The following is an 18,933-nucleotide window of genomic DNA, read 5'->3' as shown; positions in this document are numbered from 1 at the left end:
CCATTTCCTCAGGTTACACGAGTTGAGTTTTTTCACGCTGAAAAGTTGGTTTGTTTTGGCTCTCACCGAAGACACCGACACTGCAGACATAGCTGTTCCTTTCTGCTGCTTTTAAACGAAACATTCTTTGCATGTGAGGAAAATGCTGTTCATCCTCTTCAGCTCTAGCGTAGACTCTGCAATGTTTTCATGTTTCTTCTTTCCATGTGTCGCTACTTTGAAACGCTTGGGCCGCTCTGCCCACCACAGCTTCAAACTGGTCATGTGACTGCATGGCCACATCTCATTGGTAAAAAAAGTTACCAGAAACTCCACTGACGTCATGTTATCTAATGTGTTAAACTAATTATTTTTTTAAAAAGTAACGAGTCGAATTTTGCAAATGTAGCGGAGTAAAAGTACCGTTTCTTCTTCACAAATGTACTCAAGTAAAAGTAAAAAGTATCGTGCAAAAAAGATACTTTAAAAGTGCATTTTTTTCAAAAACTTACTCAAGTAAATGTAATGGAGTAAATGTAACTCGTTACTACTGTTACCTGATTCGTATTTTGAGGAAAGACAACGACTGCAGAGTCCCAGTACGGTGCGCCAAAACAAGGATTTTATTGAAACGTATATGGGGGGAAGTCGAGCACGATCACTCAAACAGCATCGATCTTCCCCGAACAATAGTTGGGGTGTGATACTTATAGACATGATGACCATGGTGACATGCGTCACTACAGATGAAAAACAACATGCATGTTCCAGTAATTCTATCTCAGGAGATATTCCAAAAAGAACAGTTCCTTCCGATGTTCCTCCACCTAACAGATGCATCCTGTCATTACACTCTTACACTGGACTAATCAGAACTAAACTGTCACGTATACAGGTACACAGCCTTTGCAATCAGTTCCCTCAGGCAGACTATGTGTCTGTGTTGTGACCTTAGCGCCTGACCCCCCTCTACGTCCTCTGTTACCAGGCAAACTTCAATGCAGGAGGCTGCTGAATGCACACAGGCAATATGCAGTAAATTATACGATAAACATGTAGGCAACCTTTCAATAGCTGAACTTTGCTCCATTGATCGGCCAGACATCGCGCTGCCCGTAGCTTCAAACCATTAATTAACTTGACCGAGCTTCAACCCTTTAATTATGCAATATGTGTATAACATGATTACAGTTGCACCTGCAATGAAAGATTATGTGCTTATGCCAACCCGTGAAATACAGACTTTAATATAACCTCACCAGTTTCAATAAATGTGTCAATGAAAGATTACAATGATAAATCATAAATGATACAACAGTAATATTGATTATGAATATAAAATAATATTTCATCTCGACATTACCCACCTCTGTCCAAGAGTGAATGTTAGAACAAGTTCAGAATCAGCAACTGACCTCACAATAGTGTCAGACTCATTGGCAGGTATTTGTTCATGGCAGGTACCGACCGTAGGTAAAGACCGCTATCCTATGACTGAGATAGAGCTGAATGTAGAGAAACATGACAAAGGGGGTGTTTAGAAGTGGTGTTGCAGTACTGCTGATTGGTAAACATTTAGATTAGTCAGTGACCAGGAAATACAAAAGATTGATATAAATGTTGAGGTTGCTGATTAAATTCTTCTACTTGTAATGCAGTCTCAGAGGTGGCAAATCGGGCGATAAGGTCTTAAGATCAAGCTTTTATATTTGAGGCAATTAGCCAAAATAAAGCCCATCTTATCAAAGGAGTGTTATGAGACAGCATAACTGAGTTTAAAACTTATCTGAAAACATACTGATTTGCTGAAGCCTTTGGCACTATTTTAAGGGGTTGACTCAACTTTCTTTAAAAACATTTTTAATGAAATTATTTTATTTTGTTTATTTGTTTATTTGTTTAAATCTACCTGTATATATACAGTACTTTTTAAAGCGCTATATAAACGTTAACATAAAACCATATAAATAAAGCTGGTACGGTCAGATGGATGGAATAAACGAGGAGTATGGATGTCCAATCTTGAGGAATGGAGAGGCAAGAGCAGTAAAAAATGAGGAGAAGGCAAATGTGTTGGCAAAAACGTTTGTTAAAATCCACAGTTCAGGCAATATTAGTGAAGAAGGGTGAAGAGGAAGAGTAATGCCATCATAGAGAATAGGGCTTTACTGAAACAGATAGAAGATACGGATGATTTATTAAATCACTTTAAAAAAGAGGTTGTGGTTGTGCCCATACATGAACCAGGAAAGGATGATACAAATCCAGGAAATTACAGTCTCATAGCTTTAACATCTGAGTTGGGAGTTCGCCTTGTAATCGGAAGGTTGCCGGTTTGAGCCCCGGCTTGGACAGTCTCGGTCGTTGTGTCCTTGGGCAAGACACTTCACCCGTTGCCTACTGGTGGTGGTCAGAGGGCCCGGTGGCGCCAGTGTCCGGCAGCCTCGCCTCTGTCAGTGCTCCTCAGGGTGGCTGTGGCTACAATGTAGCTGCCATCACCAGTGTGTGAATGGGTGGATGACTGGATATGTAAAACGCTTTGGGGTCCTTAGGGACTAGTAAAGCGCTATATAAACACAGGCCATTTACCATTTATCTTTAAAATTACGGAGCGAATAATAAATGACAAATTAATGTGTTATATAGAAAATAAAGGATACATATCTAAACATCAAAGTGGTTTCAGAAGAGGGAGAAATACAATGGATAAAGAAAGGAGGGGACGATGCTTGTAATAAAATTCAAAGGAGAGCAGGAGAAATGAGGAGCACAGTTTGGAGTAGGCGCGAGGAGGTGGTCATTTCTAGAATAAGGTTTGGACATACTGGTTTGAACACAAAACTATTCATGACAGGGAAACATGATGCAGGGAAACGTGATCACTGCAGAGAAGGGTGAACTATAGAACGTGTTAGATTACACTGTCAGAAATATCAGGTGGAGAGAAGGTAACTGATCCAAAACCTCAGTAACATAAAAATTAAACTGGATCTTATTGATTTACTGCAAAAGGACTCAAGACGTGAGTGTTATCAGGCCCTATTCCACTTTTTAAAAGAGAGTAAACATTTGAGGAGGGCTTGAGGGTCGACACTCCATACCAGTTGGTGGCAGTAACGCACCATTTTATTGTTTGCAAACCGCCATTAAAATTTAAGAAGAAGAAGAAGAAGCAGGGGAGGAGACGAAGAAGAAGAGGTGTACGTACTGTGCTCTTTGCTGTGTCTTGCCACAGTTTTAAAAGTAGGGCACTTGTTGAAGAACCCGTATCAAAGTATTGTGGCGACGCCTCGTGTTTAATGTAATTGATGAACGGCGTGTTGTGAGGTGTGTATTGCAGCTGCGAAGACGAACGTTCGTTCTCCTGTTATGCTGGGCTCACACTGTGCGATTTTTGGCCCATTTTGAGCCAGTTTTTGAGTCGTGCGACCGTTTTGTCGATCGGCCCGGTTTTGGCCTTCATCGTGCGTCGTGTAGTATACGTGGGGGTAACGAGAAGCGATTAACACCTCCGAGCAGCTCCCGAACATAAATCGCTTGCTCGGGAGGGTGTCACCGCAGCTTCTCGCACTGCGCACGCGCAAACACAACCGGGAAAATAGTTGGATTTACATTGCTGCTCAAACACAGCTGATCATGTTTTTCATTAGCAATTTAGCAAAGTTGATGGTGGTGGTGTGTCTGTGTGAGTGAAAGGCAGAGAGGGAGAGCGAGCGACAGAATTTCTGTTATAACCTTCATTTTATGGACGCACAGTGTGAGCACTCAGGTCGCATCAGAGCATCGGGCCGTATAGTGTGAGACTCTGCATCGTGACCTACGAACTTCTAACCCCTGCGAGTCAATCGTGCAGTTCGAGCAGAAGCTGAATAATGCGACTGAAAAAATCGCACAGCGTCTGCCCAGCTTTAGGTTACAGCTGGTAGGAAGGTGCGTTCAGTGTGTCTTTGTAAATTTAAGTTTCCATGTCAAACGACATGAAACAGTTATTTCTGGATGCGCAATTGTTCGCTGAGTTTGGTAACAATGTGTTTTTGTAAACAGCGTGATGATTTAAGTCATTTAATCTTTACAGAACATGTGAGCGAGGCTAAAAGAGCAATATTTTTATGTTTAGTAAACTGACGTTTCTAAATGTAACTGCTTTTATTTCATTAGTTCTGACGAGGACAGCTGAATGATGTTGTTGGTGAGCTTGGATTAAATCATCTCTAAACAAAGAACTTGTCCTCGTGGTGACTGACTTGGGGAGTGGAGGTCAGTGAGCCCATTGTCTCTGCTGGTCCGACTCCAACTACAAAGCCGGCCCGCTCGCCCCCTCCTGAGTCTGAGAGGAGATCCAGAGTAAGTCAGTTATAACTACACTGGTTGCTTAACTTCATCATTTTCTACAGGGTCTCTCTCTTAGCTCATTTTGGTTTGATTTCTGCCTTCTGTTTAGCCTCTCTGTTTGTCTGCCTCAGGAACTTAATGGTTTATCATTTGAGTTCAACTCTCTGTTTCCCTTCATATGAAGGTGATGTCTGTGGAGTGATCACGACTTCATTAAAAATCCTCTGTTTTCCTTTTCCACTTTTCTTTCATATTCTTTCTGACGTCTTTTCTTGTGTAAGCTGCTAACTCTTGTGATGGAGATTTCTTTATTTTATGTGTTGAGCATATGTTTTGACAATATCACTTTAGTAATATCTATAGTACATTTTGTGCGACTTTGTTCTACATATAGGAAAACATCAAATATGTTATTCCACACACAGATGGGTATTGTGAGTGAGTTGGACTGACACTCCCAGGCACCATGAGACATGAGGCAGTAGAGGTGGGAATCACCATACAACTCACGATACGATATTATCACAATACTTAACGCACGATACGATATTATTGCAATTTTTTAAAAATATTTTGCGATATTCAGATTCTGTACATAAAGGTAAACTTTATCAATATTCATTTTATCTAATAACAAAGTCTCACACTCAGTCTTTCTCTCATTTCAGTCAGTTTTATTGTTGACAAACTGAACGGTTTGTATTACAGTCTAGTCCAACTTAACTGAATGCAACCATCTGGTACAATTATAGCTATTCTGAACTATGCAATTTATGAAAACTATGCAGCCCCTTCAGCAACTGAAGAATTTGAAAGTAAATTAAAACAAAATCTAATTTTACATTAAATAAAAAAGTTTTAAACTTAATTAAAATAAAACATGTCTTAAATTAAAATAAGCAAACTGTCATGTTTATTGCTGCCAAAAAAAAAGTTAAACACATTTGGACAGTGAAGGAATGTCAGGATTCTTGCTCAGAAAAAGGATCAACATGAAGTCAGATCATGTTCCAGTCCACGAAAAAATTGTTTGTAACAAAATATCGATTTCTGCTGTCCCTGTATCGATACATTATTAGCAAACAAAATATCACGATACTACACAGTATCGATTTTTTCCCCCACCCCTATTAGGCAGATAGTGAGACTCCTCCTTATCTCCAGGGAGGAGGTGTTGAGATGAAAATATTTGAAGTGCCTCAATTCTATGCTGTATATGAACTAAAATGCCATATAACCGAATAGTGTAGTATTAAGTGGACATGGCCCTGAAAAATAAAGACATTAGACTACGTGTCCTTGGGGGGTAGAAAGCTGTAGACCAGCGGTCCCCAACCTTTTTTGCACCACGGACCGGTTTATGTCTGACAATATTTTGACGGACGGCTTTGTGAGGTAAGAGGGGGCACTTGTGGATGAGCTGAAGGTATAGACCTGATGTCACTGTTTGGGTTCTTTGTCATTACAGGAGAAAGAAGTGAAAGCAGGCCCAAACCTGAGCACATGGATGACATCAACCAAAAACATCCAGCACCAGAAAGTAAAGATGAGCCAGCGGCGATCCCTGTGGAAAAGACTTTTCCTGCTATGAAGCAGATCAGAAGACGCAAGCACGCCAACGGGGAGGACAGAAGCTTGAGCTGTGATCAGTGTGGAAAGTCTTTTACTCAGAAAGGTCACTTGAAATCACATCAGCTGATCCACACCGGTGTGAAACCATTCAGCTGTGATCAATGTGGGAAGACCTTTACTCTTAGATGGAGCTTAAAATTACATCAGGTCATCCACACTGGATTTAAAGCTTTCAACTGTGATCAGTGTGAAAAGTCTTTTACTCTGAGATGCACCTTAAAAAGACATCAGCTGATCCACACCGGTGTGAAGCCATTCAGCTGTGATCAATGTGGAAAGACCTTTAGTCTAAGATGCAACTTAAAAAAACATCAGCTACTCCACACCGGTGTGAAACCATTCAGCTGTGATCAGTGTGGGATGTCTTTTACTCGAAAAGGTCACTTAAAGAGACATTATATGATCCATGTTGGAGGTAAATCATTTATCTGTGATCTGTGTGGAAAGGCTTTTATGGATAGAGATCACTTAGAGAGACATCAGGGCATCCACAGTGAAGTTAAACCTTTCACCTGTGATCAGTGTGGAAATTCTTTTACTCAGAAGAGCAACTTAAAAGCACATCAGCTCATCCACAGTGGATATAAACCGTTTGGCTGTGATCAGTGTGGAAATTCTTTTACTCAGAAGAGCAACTTAAAAGCACATCAGCTCATCCACAGTGGATATAAACCGTTTGGCTGTGATCAGTGTGGAAAGGCTTTTACGTCTATGACTGGCTTAAACTCACATCAGCTCATCCACTCTGGAGTTAAATCATTTGTATGTGGTGACTGTGGAAAAGCTTTTACTCGTATGACTAGCTTAAAATCACATCAGCGCACCCACTCTCGAGTTAAATCATTTGTATGTGATCAGTGTGGAAAGTCTTTCATCCATTACAAAAGTCTATTGAGCCATCAAAAGACCCACAAAGTGTCCTCCTGTGCGAAAAGTGGCAGACCAATGGGACATTACCCTGACAGGGTTCATTTGAACACAGTGGGAGAAACGGGGGATCTGAACAAAAGTTCTTCTGGATGCTGCGTCAAACTTAAAAAGCTTGAGATCAGGCTTCACAGAATTCAGCTTTAATTTCCTGAGAAAGTCAGAGCTTCACTGTCTTTGTAGATCTAGTGAAAACATGAAAGGGTGCAAAAAGAGGCACTGTGGTACTGCATGATGAAGTCAGAAGTGACAGAGAAGTATGTGAGCGTGGTTCAGGACATGTTTGTGTGGTAGCAGTGACTACCACACATACTTGGGTTGAAGGTGGGGGCAGGATTACATCAATTCTGAGCGCCTTCTTCCTTTTTCAAAGAGAGGGCAATACTCAGGAAAGGATGATGACAATAGAGCTGCAAGACAGGATGGAAAGAAAAAGAGTTTAAGAGAAGATCATGAATGTTGTGAAGCGATCGAGCCGCGATTACAAAATCTTAGCTTATGGAGTTAGTTATCCCAACACAAGTTTAGCGAGTTTAACTTCACTGGCTGTGTCCACAAACAGCATGCAGAGCAAACATTACTCCCATCATCTGATCACAAGAAAAGCAAAATGTCAGAAGAGTTCACCTTCTGGGTCAAACTGTCAGACCTGTTACTGTTTATTTGGCTGTTCATTGTGAGGTAATTATCAGTGTCAGTGCTGTGCCACTTCTGTTGTAACTCACAGGAAATGTGTTTTAAATGGGCTCTATTGTCACAAAACACGGAGTGTACAGGTAACAGAACCCCAAAAGCATACTCAGTACACCCAAGCTCAGAACTATGTACAAGTTTTATATAACTGAGGAATCTTCTAACACAGCTAAGGGAACCAAAATTATATTTAAATGTTCATTTGCTATTTCATCTAGGGTTTGAGAGTCACGAAATTTCTATTCTCTGTATGTCCTGTACATGTGGCAGAATTGACAAATAAAGTTGACTTTGACTTTGAAAAAGTAAGGCTCATGCCGCGGGGGACGAGGTAATGTGTAAAGTTTTCAGTGGTCTGTGTTTTCTTACGATGCTCCATGAAGAGACAAACCTACATTCTTTTTTTTATGTTGCAATAAAAATATTTTTATTGTAAGTCATAAATGTGTGTCATTTATGATAAAACTGACTTGCTGTCCCTTTGTTCCCTTGTACCTAAGTAATTGTGGGTAATATCTTGATGCATGCTCAATCATCCAGGTAAGGAAATCCCAGAAGTTGATTCTGTTCATCTGTGCATAATGAATAATGAAGGCTGTTAATCATTAGCATGCAAAGTGTCATGACCACTGATCACTAAATCCACTATTGGAGTGTACATTGTCCGCTCCATTCATAGCTGAATGCATCACATTTACTTCTCCACATTTTGTACCAGAAGATTCACCAGCCTTTAGAAGACAGTGGTCCCGAACCAGAAATGGTAAAGTCGCTGTGTATAAGAGCAAGGATATTTTATACAGTGGCTTGCAAAAGTATTCGGCCCCCTTGAACTTTTCCACATCTTGTCACATTACAGCCACAAACATGAATCAATTTGATTGGAATCCCCCTTCCCCCGCCACACACACATAAAACATATTAACATAAAAGTGTTGTCGGAACCATACTGAATTTCCCCAAAAACACACACACACACATATGAAGAGAGAGAGAGTATACATAGTATGCAAACAGCTACCAAACAGCCATCATAATTCGTCATACAATGAGAACAGGACAAATCAACAACTGACACTGACTAATTAATATTAAAATCTGTAACATAACATATTGTTTTGAGTTTAGTCTGTTACTGTTACTATTTTTACCATTTCTTCTTGGAGCAACTGTAACCCACATTATTTCCTTAGGGATTAATAAAGTATTCTGACTCTGATTGTTTCAGGATGAGCTGCCATTATCCAATCACACGTCTGCTTACCTGTATCTTTTGCTCGTTTCTCCTCCTCTTCTTTTGAATGAATGAATGAATGAATGAATGAATGCTTTATTGGCCATATGCAGGTTGCCCCACAGAGGAATAGGACCCCCCCCCCCCCCCGACTTACACACACAACAACAAGACAACACAAGGGAATACAGTCGGAGACCGGCAGCGTTGAGAGAATAACACTGAAAAAATTACACAACATTGGGAAAAGTACAAGAGGAAAAAAAGAGACCTCTTCACACGCTGGGCAACCTATGGGAGGACAGCATGAGAACAGGAAACAAAAAAACTCCTCTGCACAGAGAGCACATTAATGTCCACATCACAACATCAGAGCACATGACAAGCCACAGGGGATGGATAGGGGGGTGGGGGGTGATTCGAAGGAACACAGCAGTCGTCCTGCACCATGCTATCATTTCAGCGCGGCACGCAGACCCGCTGCCTTCCCCCGCAGGAACAAGCATCGAAGGCGTTTGGACGGGAAGGGGGATGAGTGCGTGCTTATCAGTGTAAGTGTATGTGTGTGCGTGTCCATAGTTCAGCTGAGACAGTGTCCTTCGCTGTATCAGGCTAAGTAAACAGTCCTCCAGCCGATCCAGGTGTCCTTCATGGGATGGGAAGAATAGTCATCACACAGTCGTTATCAGGGAGTTGTTTTGGTGGGCTCCAGCCTTGGGCCTAGCAGCTGGCGCCGTGGTGTCCAAATGTTGAATATTGTTGATTTCTCCTTTATGCGAGCAGCGAATTTAGCACTCTGACACTGGGGCCTCGATTTCCCGTTGGAGCGCTGCGAGCCTCCCCATGATGGTATCAAGCTTCTGTTCCGTGGTGTTGTCATTCTTTTGGTTCTGAGACCCCACAGCTGCAGTGAGCCGTTCCGCGATGTTATCCAACTTTCGCTCAAGGGTGTTATTGTGAGCAGGCCCCTCTCTGATGTATCCCATCATACGCTCAATGGTGTTAGTTTGAGTCTTCACGGCAGCTGTAAGCGTCTCCAAGGTGTTAACCATGCTGCGTTCGGTGTGGGAGGCCGCGCCTCGTCCCATCGCTTCAATTCCAGCGGTCAGCTTAGGGGGAGTTTGAACAGCTGGTTCCGCTCTCTTATTTCTCCGATAAGTCAGGGCCAAGCCAGCTCCGATCAGCAAGAACCCTGTTATCATGGCAAGAACCCTGTTATCACCCTTTTCTATTTTTTCTAAACTGAGCACCTGATGGCTTTGAACTTTTCTTGTACATCTTCCATTGGTTTTAATTTTGCACTCCAGTATGAACACCCATCCCTCAACTCGAGGATCACCACAACATAACCTAACAGACCTACACCTTAGTTCACAGATTCCCTTTGTGTAGGTTTTATTTCTGGGATTTCACACAACCCAGGATTCAAATCATGAATACATAATGGGCTTGGATTTACATCATTATGAATGAAATGTGCTCTATCTGGAAGCAGCCGGCCCCGCCCCTTTCGACAGGTTGTGTGTGAGACTTTAAATCATCAAACTGTAAATTATACATTTTAAATTGTTATTGATCCCTTTACCCCGAGTCCTAATGTGTATATTTATTTTCTTACTCTTCTTATATTTATTGTTTGTTTACTTGCACTGCTGTAACTGGAGCCTCGTCGTCTCGTCTCTCTGGACTGTCTGTAGCGGAGATGACAATAAAGTTTACTTTGACTTCAGCAGCGAGCAGGAGCACCGAGGAAAAACATGGGTGCAAATTATAAGTCTGTATCATGATGTCTGGTGTTTTAGTGTTTGTTGATTTGTTTTTATTTTGTTTTTATTTTGCGAGTCGGTTATTAGATGCTGCTCCAGCCGGTCAGAGAATCCCCCGCCGCCCCGCCCTCTCCTTTCTGTGCCGCAAGCAGCAGGCGCACCTCGCAAACGGAGGGCGCCCTTACTCCCAGCAAATGGGCGATAGAAAAACGATTGGCGCCCATGCCATTCCCAATATGCGCTGGCTGATGTTGGAGCAGCATGAGTACGAGCAATTATTTATTTATTTTTGCCGATGCCCACTAGGGCAACCGCCCGTATCAAAAACCGCTACTGGTTACAGTGATGGTTCATGCACTTCATATAAAAGCAGACCAAACAGATGTGCAGGTGACTTCGGGTCACTTCAGACAGGGTCAGTGAATGTCTCATTCAAAAAAACTGTGGGGAATGAAATGGGATAGTCCTTAATTAATACGTTTAAGCCTCTGGAAATAGGGACTGTGTTTGAAGTAAATTAAACATCTGCACTTGATTGGAAATCCGCTGTGGTTTTGTACAGAGGCTAAACTGGTGTATGTGTTCATAATTTGTAAACTGAAGATAATTAATCTCAGAAATCATGACACAATATGGAGCCCGCATAAGCTGCATTTACTAGCATCAGGAATACCCGTCCTGTAGTAACTCAGTATCAGATCGATACTGTTGCGACTTTCATCCATAAATAAAGCCGCGGCCGGCTGAGTTGGTTGTGTCCCTGTGACGCGCCTCCAATAATCCATATGAGTCGGACTTGTACTTTGCGCATTTATTTTAAGAACAAAACAAAAACAAACGTTTGCGCTTTCAATCAATTTACAAATAGCGCATGGATTAACTGGTGTGCCAAAAAATGACGCTCAACAGAAAAGTTTGCCCACATCCACTCACCCAACACACCTGCATCAGGTAAATAGACTGTGACCACACCCACATGCCATCACCTAAGACGCAGGTAAAGCTATACACCTGTGCCACCGTAACAAATAAGCAAAACATAAACATTGACTTTGGCTCTTACAGATACCAAAGCTGTTACGACTCTGCTAATCACAGTTCAATCAAGTTCACTTCTCCATCCCTGAGGGATCCTCTTGGTCATACCGTATTTTAATAAGAAGAATCGGATTTGATATTCTCCGCATGCTCATTGGACAGGAGCCTGTCAATCACAAATTATTAGCCAATGAGCAAGCCGTTTCACAGCCAGATCCGTGCTTCCAAAGTTACGTGGGTTTTCTATCACCAAGATGGCGACCGCGGAAACGCTCGTCCCGATGCTTTCAAACGGCTTCAGAAAACAGCGCGTGGCGTCACCTGTAGCTACGATCGCACCTGACAACCGCGTGAACCACGTGGGTCTCTGCTCCCTGATCTGTTTCCTGTGTTTGGAAAGAGTTGCAGCTTCATCGCGGAGTTTCTCTCGGTTTGTGGGCTCATCTAAAGGTAAGCACCGAGCTAACTTTACTGTGAGTTCAGTTCATGTTGAGTTTAGCTCCTGAATGAGGTCTTCTGCTGCTCTCCTCGGTGTCTGTTCACAGTTTATTGTGAACACGTTGAGAGAAGAGTGAGAGAGTGTTTGGAGAAAAACACCAACTAATCATTAGCTCAGCATGCTGGGAGAAGTTGGAGCAGAAAAGTCTTTTCATTGTCCCTGCAGCTGTTTTTCTGCCTGCACCAAACCTCTACAGCCTCATTTCTATTTGAAGTGATAACAGGAAATGGATGAGAGCGATCTGCTGCAGTATCAGGGTCACAATAAACTTTATTGTCCAGCTGCTGTGGATGAACACATGAGAGGAAGTGAACTCCTAAAATGATCTGCAGACAGCAGTGAGAGTGATGAGGAGAGAATAGAGATACCAGTAACAACACATAAGACAAAACACAAACTGCAGGAGACAAAAAGAAAGACATGCACCGGTGACTGCGGTCTGTGTGTTGAGGCCAGGAGAAAATTAGGCTTAAGCTGAAATTGGGGAACTCGGCTATCTATACTCCAAAAGCCAGGGAGGTTGTTTGCAGGGGAGTTACTAAATTTTTAAAACCCAACTTGGAAATATCACATTTTTACTTGATAGCAGCAGGTGTTAAAATTATTGGTCATATTTTGTGGCAGGATGCCTAAATAACATTAAATGTTTAAATGTGTCCATTTTAAAGTTTGAGAGCTCTACTGGACAGCTGTGAGGTTACAAATGAAGAGCGTGTTATGTGCAACAATGTAGCAATTTTACTGTTACACTTTGATTCTCTTTACAGACTTGTCATCTGCATTGTATCACCGTCTGATAAGGTCGCTTATTAGAGTATTGTGCACTCATAGGGGTCATTTTGATGCCCGATATGCCTGTTTTTGTGAGCATGTACAGAGCTAGGAGTAAAAGCCCAGCTTAAGAGGAAGCTGATATTCACTGTTTCTATGTAGCTAGCTACATAAATCTGGTTAATGTTTGCAAACATGCTGTCTTTTAGGCTATATCAGAATCAGAAAGACTTTATTTATCCCCAAGGAGCAATTAATAAAGCCTCACATAGAAGCTGCAACTCCACTGAGCATGTGCATGTGTTTGTGCATGTCCGCCAGACTCAGGGAGATGCACCAATGTGCTATGGGAGGGGTGAGATGGGACAGAAGACACACCGAGTTTAATAATAACAAAGAACGCAGCAGTGACACATTAACACATGTGGATTAAAAAAAGAGGTGTGTGAAGACGTGCTCATTGCATCATGGGAAGGCCTCAGCAGCATGAGCCTGTTGCAGCATAACTAATGAAGCATTCAGGGTCACTTGATCCAACATTAACTATAAGTTTTATTAAACAGGAGAATTTTAAGTAAGTTTTTTGTTATTTGAGTTTTTATTCGGGAAATACAGGCATGAATGCACTTTTGGCTCATCATTTCATCATTTTAAAGTAACAAAACCGAGAAGGAAAGAAAAATGTCTGGGCCTTGTCGTACAATGGGTACACTAAAGTTTGACTTTGCAAAAAACTGTGTTTCAGGCTAAAAAGTTCTGTGGTTCAAAAAACCTATGAAAAGCACTTTTTTATACTTGTGTTAGGTTTTGTATAGAAATGACACAAAATTCAATCTCGGGCTAAATGTGATGTAAAAAGTTTACACTGACATCCATCTTGATCAAAGATGAGTGTTGTGAAGCTTATCTCAAAAGTAGAATCTGCCTACCAAATCCAAACTGGGAGCTAGTTCTGCAGCAGAGAGGGGCAACAGGAGGTTGAAAGCTGAAGTCTCTGCCTCCCATTCTACTTTCAAATATCATAAGAACGGCAAGTAAACCTGCAGCAAAGTGGTCTGCAGTGGAAACATGGTATTTTGAGGTCATTAAGATGGGGCCGGATTATTCAAGACCTTGTATGTGAGGAGGAAGATTTAAAATTCACTTCTCGATTTAACAGAGAGTCAATGAAGGGACGCCAGTGTAGTATTCTCTCTCTTTGTAGTCCCTCTCAGTAGTCTCGTTGTCTAATAAAAATCTGTTCTTTGTCCCAGCTGATCAGCAGGAGGAGAAGAGTCTGACGGAGCAGCAGAGAAAGATTTTCAGCTATTTGGTCTCAGCTGACTCACTACAAAGGAAACAATGAGTTTCGCAGAAAAGGTGAGAAAAATATCAGTTTCTCTGTTGGTGAATCTGGGTGCACTTCATCGGCTCTCAAATCTAAACTGGGAGCTGGTTCCACATCGGCTGCTGTGTGTTAGCCCCAGGCTACACATTCATACCTATACAAACAAGAATCAAGTTAATAGATGAAATAAGAAGATCACACATTAACAGGACACTAAAATAGCAGATTAAGAAAATTGAAATTCATATTAAACCCCCAAATTTTAAATGTAATAATTTCCCATTTAAACATAATCTGATCTACAAACATCTCAGAGTGACAGCCCTGGTCTTTATGAGAAATATTGTGAAGTCTTTAAAGCTCCCATTTCAACAATATCATAGGATTAAAACAGTGGAGTGCCACCCAACAACTCTCAGCTGATCAGCAGTGAAATATGACTAGAAGTAGAGAAAATAAACAGGATAGTAGCTGGATACGTTTTCATGGTCCAGTATTGTTCTGATTTTCTTTTTCCCCTCCCTCTGGCAGTCAGGTAATTTTCTGGGTATTGAGATTGAGTTTGTAGCATCGTGATAATCCTGCTTTAATCAGCTTCACTCTACTAATTACTGCTTGTTCTGGGTGGGGATGAGAAACATAAGAGAGATGATATTTACCACTTTTAGTTGCTTCTTTGTCATAAGGGGTCTGGTATAGTTTTAATTAATATCTCAATCTAAACACTAGGTATAGCCATTTACAGATATTCTAATGGTTAAGTTATGGAAAAATGAATAATTGATAGTAAAGTATGCTCCTGTCACCAGAAGGTTGGGGTAATCCACAAGGTATTTGGCAACTGCCATGATTCAACATCAGGTTTAAAGCTCGTGTTAATGGAGGAAGTTTGAAGGTTGAGTTTGTTCCACGACTGCATTTCACTCACTGCCTCTGTTTGTATCTCTGTCACTGCAGGACCAACATGGAGCGAGAAGTCAGCGCTCTCAGGAGGCCGACAAACCTCACAGAAGAAAGAGAGACAAAACATACACCTGTGACGATTGTGGGAAAGGTTTTACCTGGAAGGTCTCATTAAAAAAACATCAAGTCATTCACACTGGAGAGAGACCGTTTAGCTGTGACTTGTGTGGAAAGTCTTTTAGACAGCCTGGAAGTTTAAAAAGACACCAGCTCATTCATAGTGGAGTTAAAGAACATACTTGCAATCAGTGTGGGAAGTGTTTCTCTCGGAAAGAAGGGTTGGAAGAGCACAAACGTATCCACAGTGGCGTTAAACAGTACAGCTGTGATCAGTGTGGTAAAGTCTTTGCTCACCGTAGCGGCTTATGGACTCATCAAGTTGCCCACTCTGGAATTAAGGCATACAGCTGTGAGGTTTGTGGAAAAACCTTCAGCCAAGTAGGGCACCGAAATGCACACCTACGCATTCACACCAAAGAGGATGTGTACTACTGTGAACAGTGTGGAAAAGTGTTTATGACAAACAGAGACTTAAAAATCCACAAATTCACTCACACTGGAGAGAGACCTTATAAATGTGACGTGTGCGATAAGGCTTTTAAAGATCCAAGTTCCCTCAAAGCGCACCAACAGATCCACACCAGGAAGAAACTCTACAAGTGCAGTTACTGCGAGGTATGTGTTTACATTTTTATCTTGTAATTTTAGTGTTTGAACAACTCTGCTTATTAAATTTTGTTACAATATTAGCAACTATGCTGTATGTACAGGAGATTCATCACATTTCAATATCATTTTTTGTTTTGTTTCTTTCATGATTAGGTCAACAAAACAAACCTTTATGTAACTATATTATTTAATGGCACTTTCATGGTATTAAAAGATTATTTCTGTAAAAATGTGGCTGTATGTGAGTTTACAGTTACTCATTTTCTGTCTGGTCTACATAGAATAAAAAGAATTGTAGTGTCATTATAAAGATATAAGACTTAAAAAACAACCACAACTAAATAGTCTACTCTCAAGTAGGCTGTTTGCCTGTGATGCCACTGCTGGTTGTTAACATTAATGTTTTCATAACACTTCCATTACAGCTGGTAAGTGGGCCTTAGAAACTGTCCACACCTAAACTTTTGAGGCACAAATTCTTCTGTCTCCGTTCAAAACACATTTTAGTTATCTTTGACGCACCTGAGGGATTTACTATGAGGGAATTTCAACCACTGTCAGAGATAAAGTTTTCCGCTTCAGCTTCTGTACGAGGTCATATAAAAAATGTCAACCATAAAAAGATCCCCATGAGTGCCACCTAATCTAATCGAAGACATTGTCCAATGATGATAAAGTGGTGAAATATAAAGAAAATAAAAGTGTAACACTAAATTTCTACATAATTGTAAAAATATTAGATTAATATTGCAAAGAAACATTAAGTTTGTTATTTCAAGTGACAATTTTAGAGTAATGGTGCATTCACTGGTCGTGTGCGCATTCGCACCTCGAAGCACGTCCAAAGCGAACTGGTCAGGCTTTAAAATATGCAATTTTCATGCCCGTGAAGCGGAAATGTGGGAGGAAGTAGTGCCAGATGGCAGCTGTCGATCTAGCGTTTGAAGAGAGGGTCTCCCTTCTCTATTCACCGTGGAGAGCAGAGCAGCGGCGTAAAGGACGCTTTACACATTAGTCATTACAAAAATTTATTTGAAACAATATTAAGATGCTCAAACTGAAAAACATTAAACATGAATATATAAAATATAACTATTTACAGAGAGACAGGAATAAAAAGGACCCAGCTTAAAGTGGAAGAGCCTCAGGGAGAAGGAGGAGAAAAATAAGAACATTGTTTCTGCCCTGGAGGCTCCTGATTGGTTTTCGCGGCGCGACTTGACGCTGGAGTTCCGATTTTTCCAACTCAAGCGGTAGACGCAATAAGCGGGAATGCACAAAATGCACCACACAAACTGCAGTGCGTATTTTACTTCGCGCTTCAAACGCATCAGCCAGGCTTCTTTTTGCGCGAATCAGGCAGAAAAGTGTTTTTTGCGATGCAAATCTGTCGCGCTTCATCACGCTCCTCCATTGACTTTACATGTTAACCTGAAGCTCTGGTCGCTTCTAATGCGTTCGGTGTGAACGCATTAGTTGAAAGTACATGAGTGTTATTGTTGTATTCTTTTTGGTATACCTACAATAACTATATTTTACTTTTTAGTTATCACTGACATAGTAAAATGTAACTGGACATTGGCAGAGATTCTCTTAATTTCAGGCAACCTTCAGGAAAAAAGATTTTGAAGAAATTCCCTGACTCTGACTGTGTTTGTGTCTTTGTTTAGAAGCAGAGCGACACAGATGGATCCAGTTCTCAACCCTGTCATCACTGTGGTGGTGGGAAAGCGTTTCATTGTGACATTTGTGGAAAAACTTTCAATTGGCAAAGGAGCCCAAAAATACATCTACGTAGACACACTGGACACAAACTCAAGTACTGCAAAGAATGTGGGAAAGGCTTCCCCACAGCAGGCGAATTAAAGCGCCATGAACTCATTCACAGTAGCATTAAAACGAACCTCTGTGACCAGTGTGGGTCATCCTTCACCACTGCAGGTGAGCTTAAAGCTCATAAACGAGTCCACACAGGAGAGAAACCATACAAGTGCAGACACTGTGACAGAAGCTTCTCTCGTGCAAATACTCGTAATGATCATGAACGTACACACATTGAAGGAAACTTCAGCTGTGACCAGTGTGACAAGAGCTTCAAGAATCTCAGTTCATACTCCAAACACAAACGATCGCACTCTGCAAATAAGCTATTTCAGTGTGACCAATGTGCAAAACCGTTCACTTCATTATCTGCTCTGACCAAACATCTGCATGATCATGCAGGACTAAAATCTTTGCTGCCATTGGATCACAACAAATCTGAACAGACAGAAAGAACCTCTTCCTGATCAGGCTCCACATAGTTCTGACTGTTTACCCCTGTAAAGAGTCAGCTAATGTCACACCTGGTTCTTATGACATAGCTATGACTTTTGGACTGGCAGTGATACTCTTTGTATTTAATAAGTGGCAACCATTGAAAACTACAGACATTCACCACCAACAGGAGGTGCCATATGGGTTTAGTGCCATTTGGACCAGGTGGTAGTCAGAGGCCCTGGCGTTCTGAGCTGTGGCATACATGACTAACCATGGGACCAGTATAATTTTAAATTTGAACTAGACCTGGGCTGTACTTCTGTGTAATACTTATTTACAGTGGTGGCCCGCAGAAGTAAAAGCCTTTGTCCCAGCAATCAGTTTACTCCCTTCGAGCAAGTGCTTTGGCCACAGTGGGAAGGAAAAAGTCCCTTTTATGAAGGGAGCTGGGATGAAGAAGAGACATAAACATGCTGTGGAAGAGAACCAAAGATTAATGAAAGTTTTTCATTTTAACATGGATGAGTTGCTCAGTGGAAACCAAATGTACCTACAAATAATCGAATCTAACCTGAACCTGAAGCCATTCGATATTTTATTTTGATAAATATGGCAGCACTGAGACTCATTTCCTGACTCGTTTTTTTCAGTTAATTCAAATGATTTAATCTTTTAGTTTTGGTTTCTAATTTAGGCTCAGTTCGTTTCATGTAACCTTGCCCACATGTTAGTTTGTAGCTATATTTAATTAACTTTAAAGTTTGTCTTATTAAATGTTTCAGTGTGAAAAATAAAGAAATAATCGTATATTATCGTTACAGCCATTGGACCCATCCTACAATCC

At 41.2% G+C, this 18,933-nt stretch overlaps 1 protein-coding gene and 1 long non-coding RNA gene across 2 annotated transcripts; both read left to right on the top strand.

Moving 5' to 3' along the window:
- Positions 1-3,149: 3,149 nt before the first annotated feature.
- Positions 3,150-7,995, top strand: LOC308385691. The gene is made up of 3 exons (XR_013969600.1): positions 3,150-3,306; positions 4,138-4,323; positions 5,780-7,995. It is a non-coding gene; the product is annotated as an uncharacterized lncRNA (long non-coding RNA).
- Positions 7,996-11,771: 3,776 nt separating this feature from the next.
- LOC308385495 (uncharacterized protein) lies at positions 11,772-18,896 on the top strand. Its single transcript, XM_080864447.1, has 4 exons — positions 11,772-12,051; positions 14,125-14,230; positions 15,156-15,836; positions 17,501-18,896. The coding sequence occupies exons 2-4, from the start codon at positions 14,213-14,215 to the stop codon at positions 18,116-18,118; spliced, it is 1,317 nt and encodes a 438-aa protein (XP_080720573.1). The 5' UTR covers positions 11,772-12,051; positions 14,125-14,212; the 3' UTR covers positions 18,119-18,896.
- The last annotated feature ends 37 nt before the right edge of the window (positions 18,897-18,933 follow it).

Source organism: Rhamphochromis sp. 'chilingali' (genome assembly GCF_963969265.1).
Source record: "Rhamphochromis sp. 'chilingali' genome assembly, chromosome: 18".
NCBI classification, from domain to species: Eukaryota; Metazoa; Chordata; class Actinopteri; order Cichliformes; family Cichlidae; genus Rhamphochromis; species Rhamphochromis sp. 'chilingali'.
The sequence above is the reverse complement of the archived record's forward strand: the minus strand, read 5'-3'. Positions and strand labels throughout refer to the sequence as shown.

What these genes read in the sequence shown, in the direction of transcription:
- LOC308385495 (XM_080864447.1), top strand. An exon ending in ACAAGTGCAGTTACTGCGAG is followed by an intron (nt 15,837 to 17,500) that starts GTATGTGTTTAC and finishes GTCTTTGTTTAG; the next exon opens with AAGCAGAGCGACACAGATGG.